Source organism: Megalopta genalis, chromosome 5 (genome assembly GCF_051020955.1).
Source record: "Megalopta genalis isolate 19385.01 chromosome 5, iyMegGena1_principal, whole genome shotgun sequence".
In the NCBI taxonomy this organism is placed as follows: domain Eukaryota; kingdom Metazoa; phylum Arthropoda; class Insecta; order Hymenoptera; family Halictidae; genus Megalopta; species Megalopta genalis.
The window spans coordinates 24757958-24770857 of NC_135017.1; the positions used below are offsets into that span (position 1 = coordinate 24757958).

Consider the following 12900-nt stretch of genomic DNA (forward strand, 5'->3'; position numbering starts at 1 on the left):
TGTAGTCCCATTGAAAGGTGTAAAAATTACTGTAATTATATAACAATTATGAAACATGTCTCGTTTAAATGCAACACTTTTATAAATTATATTTAACAAGGAATAATTTTTTTTTAATTTAATAGAGAATATACCTAACTAGCTAATTAGGTACCTAATTATATTAGGTATATTAGGAATATACCTTAATTAGAATTTTTCTTTTATAGAAGTGTTGTACTTAAAGAAGTCATGTTTTAACCAATTAGCAAATTGGCTAAAACGGAATAACTTCTTTCAAATGGGATCATTTTGAATTCTTTTTAAGATGTTAATGGGACCAGTTTACCAGACAATGCAAACACATTGTTTTATTTTGCTGATAATTGTGATTACAAAAGAAAAATAAATACTCGCGTATTTTACTAACCCCTCCGACATTTAAAAAAACAAAGTAGTATGTCATTAGGTCAAAATTTGCAAGAAGTCGATTCGTCTTAAGCAGCGTTCGAACGCTTTCGTTAAACCCTCTGTATAATTGGCGATTAAGACTAGATTGACAATGTCAAGACAAGTCCAATGCGGGATCTAATTATCGCAATAAAAGTGTCAAGTGTTTCTTCGGACAACGCGACGAAACCCCATCGAATGAAGTCGTTTAAAGTCGAAGTGGCAAATATTGTGATTGGCAGCTCGCTGTCGTTTCAAGGTTGGATCTTTCAACGTTCCGACGCCTGGCAATGTATTTTTAAACGCGTGTTTTTGCGGCAACTGGTCCTAGTTCAAATTCAACCGCGATTAACGATTTCTAATAACGACGGCCTTCGATTGGCCCCGATTGGAAAGCCGTCCGCCATTAGCTTGACCCTTCATCGAACGAGCGTACAATCTTCGCACACTGCTTATATTATAAAATGATAAGTCTTCTTGCTATTATAATTTGGCAAAGCACTGTTTTATCGTCGTACGAAGCTTCGCGGAATTAGACGAACTTGTTTAACCCTCGTAGCTCCGAACGATAATATTTTGTTTCAGCTTGAGAAAATGTCCTTCTGACAGTTTTAATAAATATCACTTTGAACACGTTTGGTCATTTCGACCAACTCGATTAGTCATTAATTTTAATATTATTCCTCAGGTGGTGCGATTTTTCTATATCTTTTCAAAATAAAACGTTCGGACCATTTAAACGCCATTTTTTAAACAAGGAGTTCGTCACTGAATGTATTTAGATACTTCACAATTTTTATTACAGCGTATGCTTGCACTAAAACGTCGCTTCAGTCATTTCCTCGCGAAAGAATCTTTAGAATTCTACCAACTTTAAAAAGAGAACGTGTGAAACAGATGATTTTCACCGGCTCGATGTGTTTAGCGTTAACAGAAGCTCCGAAGAGGACTCCGGCGGCGTTTAAAAATTCTGTTAGCCTAAACCGCGAAGGATGCGGAGGGTAAGGGAGCGTAAAATGAAAAAGGAGGAGCGGTGATCGCGTAGCGTAGCGACGGTGCATGGGGCATGCAGCATGCAACGAGTAACATTGCATCGAAGTGGAGAAGCTCGCGCGCATCGTGCATCGTTCCGCCGTGATTCGTCCCATCAGCTGATCCATTTGGACAGGGGAGTAAATCAGAGTGCTTGAGCTTTCATGGGAACGATAACCCGAGAGTGGTCTCTCCTTCTCTCATTCTCTCGCTCTCTTCCGTCCGCTCCTGGCACGCTCGCCGACTCTCCGTCTTCGTCGGAAGCCGCACGAAAATAGTAGCAACTCTGGTTGCTGCATCAACCAGAACCTCCGAGAGCTTCTATAGCGGAATTCGAGCGAGAAATTTCGAAGGAACGGGCCTCAAACTCTGATCTTACGCCTCGTCTTTCACAGTGATTCCCTTCGTGATCCACCGTCCTGTGAAATCGGGTGTTTACACCCGGATGTGACAGAAATCTATTTCAGTGATTTTTTGTTTCTAACATTGATTTATTTTCATATATTTATTTATTTATTTTATTTTATTTATTTATTTATTATACAGTAAAAAACCGATTATCTGTTCAGTTGTGATAGAGAACAATGTTTACGAGAACAGAAAGGATTGTTAAGATAAAATTGATACTTATTTCAAGTTTATTTCATAGATTGTAGACTCGGTTTTTAAAGGAAGAAATTGCAGCGCCAAGAAGTTACATTTTTAAGGTGTTAGAAATTAATTGTGGGGTCATTGGTGATCTCTCCGATCAGTTATGCTATAGTTATGCTGCTATTATAGACACTCGGAGCTATTATAGATCTCGGAGTCGTGAATAAACATTTGTGGACACCTGTTGAAACGAGATAACTTCTCTTAAATTTAACCAAACGATATGAATTTTTTAAGACGTTGGCTAGTTTGTTAGACAATGCATAAACAAATTGTTGCGAACGTTGCAATTGGGTGGAATGATGAAAGAAAGATAAAATAGTAACGTTCAAAAACTTCGAATTATTCCAAAACTTGATCTAAACAATGATAGATTCTAGATAGTTGAGTGGAACTTGCACAGGGTCTAGATGATTATAGGTACGACCCTGGTAACTGGGATTTCCCCTGGCAAGCAGAACATATCTCATTACCCAAGAAGAGGTTCATTTAGTTTATTTGACCTAAATTCGTAATTCGTGTTAGTAGCTACATTCGACAAAGCAGCGAAAAAGCACGAACGCCAGTTTGTTCCTGAAAATAAATTCGCGTGCTAAAAACGTCGGGCGATCTAATTCTTAGCCAATTAACTGTTTCTTGACGAGTATACTCGTCATGAAGAAGTGGCAAATATTTTGTGTTACGACGAGTAGTTTCAATTTGCTGTTTAAATTGTCATTTTAATGAAAACTAAGATGTACTTGTAAATTTAACAAAAAAAGCAAAACAGTTAACTGGTTAATTAATTTTACAAATGTATCTAATCTCTGTTGAATAGAAAAATAATTTGATAGAACAAATCTCTAATTAAGTTCTTTTCAATGCACCGAGTTTTCGAGGACTAAGAAATCCTTAATACAATACTAATCCCGGGATTTCGCCGACAGACGAGGAAACACCTCGAAATGCAGAGTATTCTAGGAAATTTTCCCTCGCTATAGTTCTCTCTAATTGGAAAAGCATTTTATCCTTTGTAGAAATCTGTTTTATTTACATTAACCCTTTGCACTCGAGTGGCGGCTCCGAGACGACGCTAAAAATTGCTACGCTATTTTCAAAAGAATTTCCTTATTATCATATTTTCCTGTATTCGATAAATTGCCGAATAATAAAAAGCCTTCTAATAAGCATACACGTTCAATTTCATACGTAATCGAATAAAAATAATCATAACAAATGGGGATACTGTGAGTTGAAACAAATGTCTCCATTTCGGAGTGCAAAGGGTTAAAAATGCTGAAATTAGTGAGAGATAAATACTTGAAAAACGGATTGCCTCGTTTTAGGTAGTTCAATGGCAACTGTAATTTCGTACGAAATTTAAGTGGCTCTCCGGGCCAGAGTAAGTTGCACTCGAATCGTTTCACCGATCTCATTGTTACGAGGATTGTGCATACTCCGTAAATTCGCGAACGAAGCGATGAATATTTCGAGTGATGTTCAGTCACGCTACAAGTTTAGAGTATCCCGACGTTATTGTTCGAAAATTCAGGAACCGGGCCATAATGGGCGATTTTCATGCAACTGCAACTTCATCCTTTCCTGCCGGATGCAAACGAGGCGCATGCAGCCGCAGTTGCGCATTTACTTAGCGTTATCACGTGGGCAGTTTATATACGATGCCATGTCGGGGAATAATTATACTTACGAGCACGGCGCTTCATCGTGGTGATAACATTAAGAGATGAAATTAAGGGGCTTGAAGACTTAGCTGGGAACAGCATCGATCTCTAAAAGTTGCCAGCATGCTCTATAAGAATGACGAGAGCGAGTTTATGTAAACTTTTTGTCATTTATTTTTGATCCAAGTTTGAGTAAAAGAATTTATTCTATCGCCTCGAAATGTCCATGGAATTATGGAAAATATTTCCGTACAAGTGAGCTCGAAAAGTTGTGAATAATATGCTCGATTCGTCAAGACCCAGAAACCTCCGAAAAATGTCCGTTGTATTCTGGGAAAAAACATGGCAAAATTTAGCCCACAAAGTTACGAAAAATATGCTCGACACGGTAAAACCCAGGAAGTTACGAGACGAAATAAGTTCGCGGAAACTGACCCGGGCACATTTGAAATTACGTTATTTGAAATATTTTAAGGAACATGTTCTTTTATTCTATAATTATTTGAAATGATTATTTCAGATGATTGAGAAATTTTTCTTGGAAATTATAAGGCGTTCCAATTACCAGTTTTATGATATTCTGTTTTATACTAACATTCTCTTTGACATTTCTGCAAGACAAAAGGACCGATCTGACGATGTTAAATGATTATCCGATAATAAGAAACATTTTTCTGAAGAATAACTTTCACGACAACGAGTTTTCCTCGAAGCAAATGCTGTAAAGGTTATGTCTTTATGAAGAGGGACTTTTGTTGAAAGATAAATGTAAAGGTTTCTTCAAATAAAATCTTCCCGTTGCATATTATTTCGAAGATTAATTCTTATGTCATCCTACTTTCAGTGCAATCAAATAAGTACTGAAAAATTACGACTTGCTTATCCATCTAAATTTATCGGATAAACAGGATCAATTTCATCCTATTTCCAGTTCGTTGAATAATGTGATAAAATTTACTTTAAAATATCTGTTCCTTTTTGTCAATCAAATACAAAATAACTGTTTAAAATTGAACTTTTATGACAGTATTAAAGTGTTAATGTAAAAGCTAAATTAAAAGTTTGCTAAATAACTAATATTTATAAGAGTTTCCAGTTAAGTTGCAATTATATTACAGTAAAATTACAATAAAATTACAGTAAAATTACAGTAAAACTACAGATTGAATTGTAGATAAATTACAATTAATTTCAAGCCATGCTGAAATTAAATTTCAGCGATTTCCATGTGAAATAAAATTTGGCCAGGACTGGGCGGAAGAAAGCTCGATTCCGAGATTCGCGAGACGAGAAACGCAGGCACGCGTTCAAGAATGGAGGAGGAAAGGTTGAAGATGAACGGAGTCCCCGAGATCGCAGGCCAATATCGCGTAGATAAAACGTGAATGAGACGGCCCGTGCCCGATCCCATCCCCCTTTGCCACCCCGTGCCGCCACCATAAACCTGTCGTGGCTGTCGCGCGACACGCGTCTCCCTGCATCCGTGCTAAATATAATATTCGTGCGTATTTTCAGCGATGAATGAAACTGACGCTGAAAGCATCGCGATGGGGTGATTGCGCGGGGACACGATCGAGACGTTGCAACTGCGATCAAGATGAAAAATCGCTTCCTTTCTCGCTCCATTCCTTTTTTTTCTCCGCATATTCGCGCCCGCATGCTTTCTTTCTGTCCCCGTCAACGGGGGATGGAACACCAATCGCGCGAATTTTCGCCGAAAATTGACCGACATGGACGGAGATTGATCGATCCCCCTCGTTGATTGACTGCGATGTCTGCGGGAAAAAGTTCGCAGGAGATTCGCTGTTTGTTCTCCTTCTTTTTGCTCCTGCAAATATTTTTTCGGAGCAATTTTTGCTCGCTCTAATTGCGCGAATCCGCGGTATCGTCGGGCTGGGTACAGCCGGACCTCGATTATCCTGGATACGCGGAGCAGAGTTGGGCATCATCCGAATAAATACTTCGAATCAAATATTATTCGTGTAGTATTGCCAATAAATTCTCCAAATAAAAGTTTTATTCGAGAAATATTTCGAATAAATTCTTCGAATAAAATTTTATTCAAATAGTATTGCGAATAAATACTTCGAATAAAAATTAATACGAGAAATATTATATATTTCGAATAAATTCTTCGATTAAAATTTCATATAAGAAATATATTTCCAATAAATTCTTCAAATAAAATTTTCGTATACTCGTCGAAAACGGTTGACTGGTTAAGTTAAGAAAATAAATAAATGTTAGTAAAATAAAATTAAAGAATAAAACGGTCATTTCATCACAACTTAATTCTATGCATTATAACAGCAACACACATACTTTTCAAAGAGATTGCAGCAGCTAACCGGTTAATTAAATTACTCTGATCTTGTGGGATTTTTTGCATTGATTTAAACTCAGCCTAAATGTTAGACATTTAACATGTTAAAAACGTAGTCTTGGATTGTATTTAACATTAACGCGCCGGTCGTTTTGACCGGATTCACATTTTTCAACATTATATCTTTCATAGGAAACGATTGAATGATTTTCTTAATTCAATCGTACACTATAATAAAAATAGTGAAATGTCTATAAAATTCAGCCTCGTCATTCTCAAGTAACTTTTAGGTTATTATTACTTTCATTATTTTGCATGCTTTAGGAAAATTTGCTGTTAATTTTTGCGGGAAAGATTCAACGAAACCGCGCTTTTCAATGAATCGAAAAGTGTTTCCGCAAGCACCAGTGACTCAATGCTGTTTTCGCTGTTTCAGAATATCGGAGTGTCAGCAGCGGTTTCTCGTGCAACGGGACAGGATGGCAGTCGGTAAGCTTTTACCCGTTCTTGGAGCAATCGGCACCAAGCCATCCCGAGGACGCTTTCGCACCCGGGTCACGCGTTTCACGCATGATCACGCGACCACGTATCGTGGCTACCGTGTACTATGCCCTGCCGCTGCGTTTCTCGTTTTCTCCGTTTCATCGGCTCGAGTATCGTACGCTGTCGAAAACTTTTTGTTCTGCCCCTTCCCGTTCTGCCGAAATTACGTCGCGTGTCTCATCGTTCACGCGCGAGTGACACTAATTTCTGTCAAGTTATCAAAATTCATCATTCATTAAAATATATTCGAACCAGTTGAATTTTACTAGGACGCATCGATTTTTAGCGTCGATATTCGACACTTGCCAAGCGAATCCCATCGAGTAGCGTTGAATTATGCATCGCAATCGCAGCGAAAAATGTAAGTTAAACCGTGTCGATTCCCTAGAGAAATAATAGCATACTCCAATTTTCCAAACGCAACCCTCATCGTCTCTCGAAGTATGTATTCCGATTTCCCATCTCGACCATGGGGTTCCAGGAAGGGGTGGAAAATTTCAGCTCGCGGCGGCTGCCTCTTTGAAGTCTTTTTTCGACTTCCGCAAGCTCCAATGGATCCTCGAGGATCCAGGAGAAAGGCGGCGGCTTCTTTGGCTTCCGATTCCCGCACGAAATTCGAAACTTGTTGCCCCTTGTTCGCGCTCCGATGGTAGGAAAAGTGACTGTGTCGTCGAAGATTCTCTCCCTCGATCTCTCAGCTTGGGAGTGTTAAGCTCCTTTCGGAGGAGCTTCTTAAGTTTTCGAACACGTGCGTGGAATGCAGGGAAAACAGGTGGAATCTGACGAGAGATCTCGATCACCGATCGGTGAATCGAGACACGAATTCGTACGCGACGAACGTACTTGGGAACCGTTCTCCTTTCGATTCTCACACTCCGATCACGTAATACCTGTCGACCACGCAAATTTCACGGATTCCTCCGCGGTCTGTTACGTTTGAACCGGTGCCCGTCTTCTCCAAACATTTGTCTGTTCAATTCGTCTTTGAAACTTGACTCTTACCTCGCGCGCGCTCTCTCTCTCTCTCTCTCTCTCTCTCTCTCTCTCTCTCTCTCTCTCTCTCTCTCTCTCTCTCTCTCTCTCTCTCTCTCTCTCTCTCTCTCTCTCTCTCTCTCTCTCTCTCTCTCTCTACTCGCGATTCGACTTAACCCCTTGCGAGACGATTGCTTTCGCAATTGTTGATTAGCGTTTCTTCGTCGTCAATAATTTTCTTGATACTGCGAGACAATCTTTTTTCCCGTATTGTCTTAAAAGAAGACTCGCATTTTGTTTCGATTTAGAAAAAAAGGAATAACATTCGTATTTAGCAGTACCGTGTATGAAATCTTTGTCACGGATTTGGCTCGCAAGGGTTTAGTGTTCGGGAAACATCGGAAAATAGGTGTTCGATTTGGAATTTATTTTTTGGTGACACTATTAATCGGTCAGCAAACTGTATAAATGCAAATATAAATTATCTAAAAAATCGATAGAGGATTAGTGACTATTGAAAATACTTCACAATCTAATTACTGGAGAATTATTTGTCAAAGATACATTACTATTTATTGACGAGTATTGAGCAGCATTTGTTATACTTTAAACATAGAAAATTTGAACAAAAACGTGATTCATAACTTTTTATTGAAACTGTAGTTTTGCTCGTTATGCGTCAAGAAGGTAATATATTATTATTTTCTTTATAATATATTATAACTTATAATTTTACAATATAGTGTACAATATAATTTATAATATTGTAACTTATAATATATTAGAATTCTCTTTATATAAATATTATAATTCTCTTCTTCTACACAGCATATTATTTATATTTTTTTCAAGAAATTTATTACGAACGAAGATTTGCTAGTAATCTTAAAAAGTTTGTAAAGCTTTAATCATTAATACCATGTTACTTTTACGTAAAATTTACATTGTTACCGATATCAAAACGAAAACCCGATATAAAACGCCACATTTGTATATTTCTATTATCTATTATTTCCAATAAAGAAATACACAAATATGATATTTCGTTAAGTCTTTGCTTAAACATCACTATAATTATTCTTGCCGCTGTACCGTGTCCCGATTTTCGTCGAAAATCCTTCAATTCTGCCGCGTCCGATGGATCGAGAGCGATCGGGTTCCACGATCCACAGGAAGATCCTGCGGTAGATCCTGTATTGGGACAGCTGACGATCGTGGAACCGGGTCGAAAGGTCACCCACTTCCAAAAATATTTTCACAAGCCGGTGAAACTCGTTCGCAGGAAACTTGGCTCGTATCTCCACCCTCTTCCCCCCCGTTTCCTCAGCCATTTCCTCCCCGGTTTCCTCCCTGCGGTGCTCTCGCCAGGTCGATTCATCTTCGAGGAGTAATAACGCGTGGATCGTGAGCGACGCTGGCGAACTTCCGGTGCCGTGTACGTCTGCCCCGTTCCTCGCTTCTGGTTTATGGGGTGGGGACAATACAACGTCCGGTCCATCCCCCCACTAGCCAGCGCCGTTCGAATCGTTCATGGCGTCCTATGGACATCGTGTATCTCGCACCGAGCAGTCTCAGGTGGACCTCGTGTTCGTCTAGTCAAGTGAACCTTTTGTTTTCTTCACCATCCGAAACGTTCCACCGCCACGGTGTTCGCCACAACGAACCATCGTCCCGGTCCATTTTCGAGAAACAGATTCTCCTAGAAAAGAGGACCGCTCTTCAACATAGGCTGTTAGTTCGCGTCGATCGAATAGTGTTCGAGAATTACAATAGAAAAAGGATCTCTAGTCCCCTGCTAGTCCATCGATGGCTGTTCTTGCGAGCAGAATGTGCGCTATCTTCGAGAGGCATCGTTGATCGAAAGAAGATCGTTCGGAGCATCGGGGATACCCGGGTCTCTAGAGAGATCGAAGACGGTTTATACCTGTTCACAGTGTAGTGCAAGGCTTGATCGCGTTCGAGAGGAGGGTTTTCGATCGTTTATCCCAAATCTAGACGCGAGATCTCCAGTTTTCGGAGATGAAAGCGGACGGTCGACTTTGATAGCACCTGGAACGAGTTCGAAGCACGCGTTCGCGGAGTTCAAAGTGCAGACCCTGGCAATTTTCGAACGGAACTGGATGGAACGACAGTGTCTTCTTCGAAGTATCAGAATATTCTAAAAATCCCTCGGGTCACTGAAGAGACGACAGGGTGTTTTTAAGGCTCTCGCAGACCTCGATAGTTCAACGTGTGCGATCGGATCTGTGGACTCTAGAAGCAACTCCGGAAGAAACGTCAGCGTTCTCTTCAGAATAATCCCTAATCAGAATATCCTGAAGACCTCTAGAGACAGTACAGAATTCTCTGTCACAGCTCCGATGACTTCTTCTCGACCTTGAAAAGATTGACACAGCGTTCGTCGCGATTCGAATCTTGCTGATAACACAGGAGATCGATGATCGCGGTGGCAGCGTCGCGCTAGACCAAACCGGAAGCGTCCTCGGGTGATCGCGTTGGCCAGACTCTATGACTTCGGGCCCGTATGTTCACAGACAACCCCTCGTACTTCTCGTTGTCGAGCGGGGCTGCGTCGTCGAGCACCGCGACGCCGGCGACGTCGACAACGAGCGTGGCGTTCTCGCCGCCAGCTAAGGGGCCCACAGGTCTGACGGCCTTGTTCCGTCGACGGGCCTGTAAGATGGGCGCCACGTCCTCCGCGAGCATCGTTTCGACGTCCACGGCCAGCACCACCCTGATGCATCAGGAGAGCAACAGGAGCAGCGCCTCTGGCGCGTCCACGCCGTCGACGCCCACCGAGGAACGGGTCCCGATGCTGTCGAGAAACGGGACTGGCCATGGAAACGGAAGCCACGGCGGGGCCAGCCAGAGGAGGAGCTTCAGAAACCTGTTCAGGTCGGTCAGCGCCAATGCGGATAACGAGAGGACCCAGCAGTTCCTGAAGGGCGACCCTAGACCGTCGGACGTCGCGCCACCTTCGCCGTATCTACCTCACAGGTCTGTATTATTATAGTACTCTTTTTTTTCGGCGTTAACTCGATCGTTCTGCAGGTGGCCGGCCTCATCGCGATTGATAAATATTCAGCAGCTTCATGGTTTGCTGCTACATGATTTGAAACGCTTTTTTGATGTTCAACACCTTGGCACTTAACAAACAGTCGGACTCGCGATGGAGATCTCATTAGATAATCCATTAAATATGGATGTTGTGCGTGGACCGCGGATTTTTAAGCAAAATGAACAATTTTTAACTCGCTTGTAAGAAAATTTAATTGGATGAATATATATATATATATATATATATATATATATATATATATATATATTTTGTTATTCACTAACAGGGATAGGTCGAAAATAGTGAAACAATGTTCTTGAATTTGTCTTTGGTTATTTCGCACGGTTTTGTATTTCACCTGTTCATTTTTGGTACAAATGTATAAAATCCGCAGTCTAGTTATATGTTTTTTCTAAATCGAAAGAACACTCGATTGTTATGTCATCGAAATCCAAGAATAACGGTACAATCGTCGCAGAAAGTACGTTGACACCATTACAAAAGTACCAACTTTTTTTTAAATAGCACTGAACGACGTTGATATTTTTCGAGATGGTAGACTGGCTAATTTACTAGACGATCAGTAAAAAATTATTGCAAAAATTATTGGTCTCATTGTTTAGTATACCAGCCAGTTTGACGTCTCAAGGAAATCCAAGTTCTGAAACGGTTTTTCAATTTTAAAAAAGTTATAGTATTTGGAATGGTGTCAACATACCTTTCGCGAGGGATTATACTTTAGATAATATTTCGAATAATATTTACTCGAACAACGTTTCGAATAAATTTGAACGAATAAACAAATACGTCCAACTCTGTCAGATGGAAGCGGATTGTCAATCCAAGCCATGTAATAACATTCGTTCTAACCAACAGGTCGCACTCGCACTCGGAGAACGACAGAAGACGACCAGGTCGAAGCAGAGCAGTCCTGAAATCGGCGAGCGAGCTGCTCTCCAACGACATGGTGTACTGCGGTCTGGCTAGAGACAATCATCGGCACAACGACGACGACGACGACGACGACGATCCAGACTCCAGCGAGGTGTTCATCGGTGTCGACGATGCTAGGTCAGTAAAGAAACCAAATAAAAATCGATGTCCACCGGATTCGGCTTAAAACAAATTATCCAGTAATCGCTGAATACTAAAAGAATCGATGCATTTCAGGTACTACAACCTCTCGTCGACCTTGCCAGCGCCAGGCTCGGCAGCAGCAGGTCGAAGAAGACACTCGATAGGCACCTTCCTCGGCAAAGACCGAGGTGCCGGTGCGAAAGACAACGTCGCCAGGAGACAAGTACACGACGCCGCTGCCATGGTGGAACCGGATACAATGGCGCCGCCAGCACCCGTGGACACCGTCGACGGTGTCGAGGACAGGGCAGGAAGATCCTGTAGCAGAAACAGACGCAGGAGACATCGCAGTTCCTCCAGCAAGGGTGAGTAATTAGAGCAATCTCGTAACAGGACGCATTAGAAACGTGACACGGGTTCGGCTTGCTTTGACAAGGAGAAAATGAATTCGTTGTTGCCACCGTCGAGTGTCGTGTCGCGTTGACAAGGTAAATTGTAGTCTGCCATTTCGAGGGAGCCGATGTCTGAGTCGGGTTTAATTAATTGATTATTCTTCTAGCCACGCCTCTCCGTGTCTCGCCGGGCGAATCTGTGTAATCTTTGGAACAGTGTTCCGGAAGTTGAAGACGGGGCGAAAGGTTCTCCTCAAATGGCAGATTACCTCGGTCGGCGGATACTTAATTGTTTGAAAGTCTTAGCGAGACTCATAGCCTCGCGCAAGAGACTGTTAGGATGGGATTGTTATAAAGTACAGTCGAACGCAAAGCGACGACGGAACATAATGCAGCCTTTAGTTTAATCTGCGAACAATGTAAACAATGGTATCGAACTTATAACTGTTGGGTCGAGAAGGATCCAGGTAAAGTTTGATTTATTTATTCATTTATCTGCGGGAAGAAGAATCCCTTTGGAAAATGCACGAAAAGGTTGTAAATCAATAGCGGAAGTCGAGAAGACGATGCAACTGACGCGCAAAACACGCTGGATAGGAAAAAGTCAAACTGCTTACAATGTTAACAACAGATGTTACAGCATCCATTTTCATTGCGATGCAAAATTATACGAATGCTATAACATTGAAATCGATAAGCTGCATTGTCGTGCATTCGATTCTATGTAGCAATTATTTTTTTGTAATTGATATACCCTTTAAT

At 41.1% G+C, this 12900-nt stretch overlaps 1 protein-coding gene across 3 annotated transcripts in view; it reads left to right on the top strand.

Annotated features, from left to right (window-relative positions):
* stumps (DBB domain-containing protein stumps) overlaps positions 1 to 12900 on the top strand; it is a 119272-nt gene that overhangs the window by 57323 nt on the left and 49049 nt on the right. For all 3 annotated transcript variants that reach the window (XM_076521738.1, XM_033476542.2, XM_076521739.1), the window contains exons 2-5: positions 6533 to 6585; positions 10146 to 10608; positions 11546 to 11740; positions 11840 to 12111. In XM_076521738.1, coding sequence (XP_076377853.1) covers positions 6576 to 6585; positions 10146 to 10608; positions 11546 to 11740; positions 11840 to 12111 — 940 coding nt within the window. In that variant the 5' untranslated portion in view covers positions 6533 to 6575. The remainder of the gene's footprint in view (positions 1 to 6532; positions 6586 to 10145; positions 10609 to 11545; positions 11741 to 11839; positions 12112 to 12900) is intronic.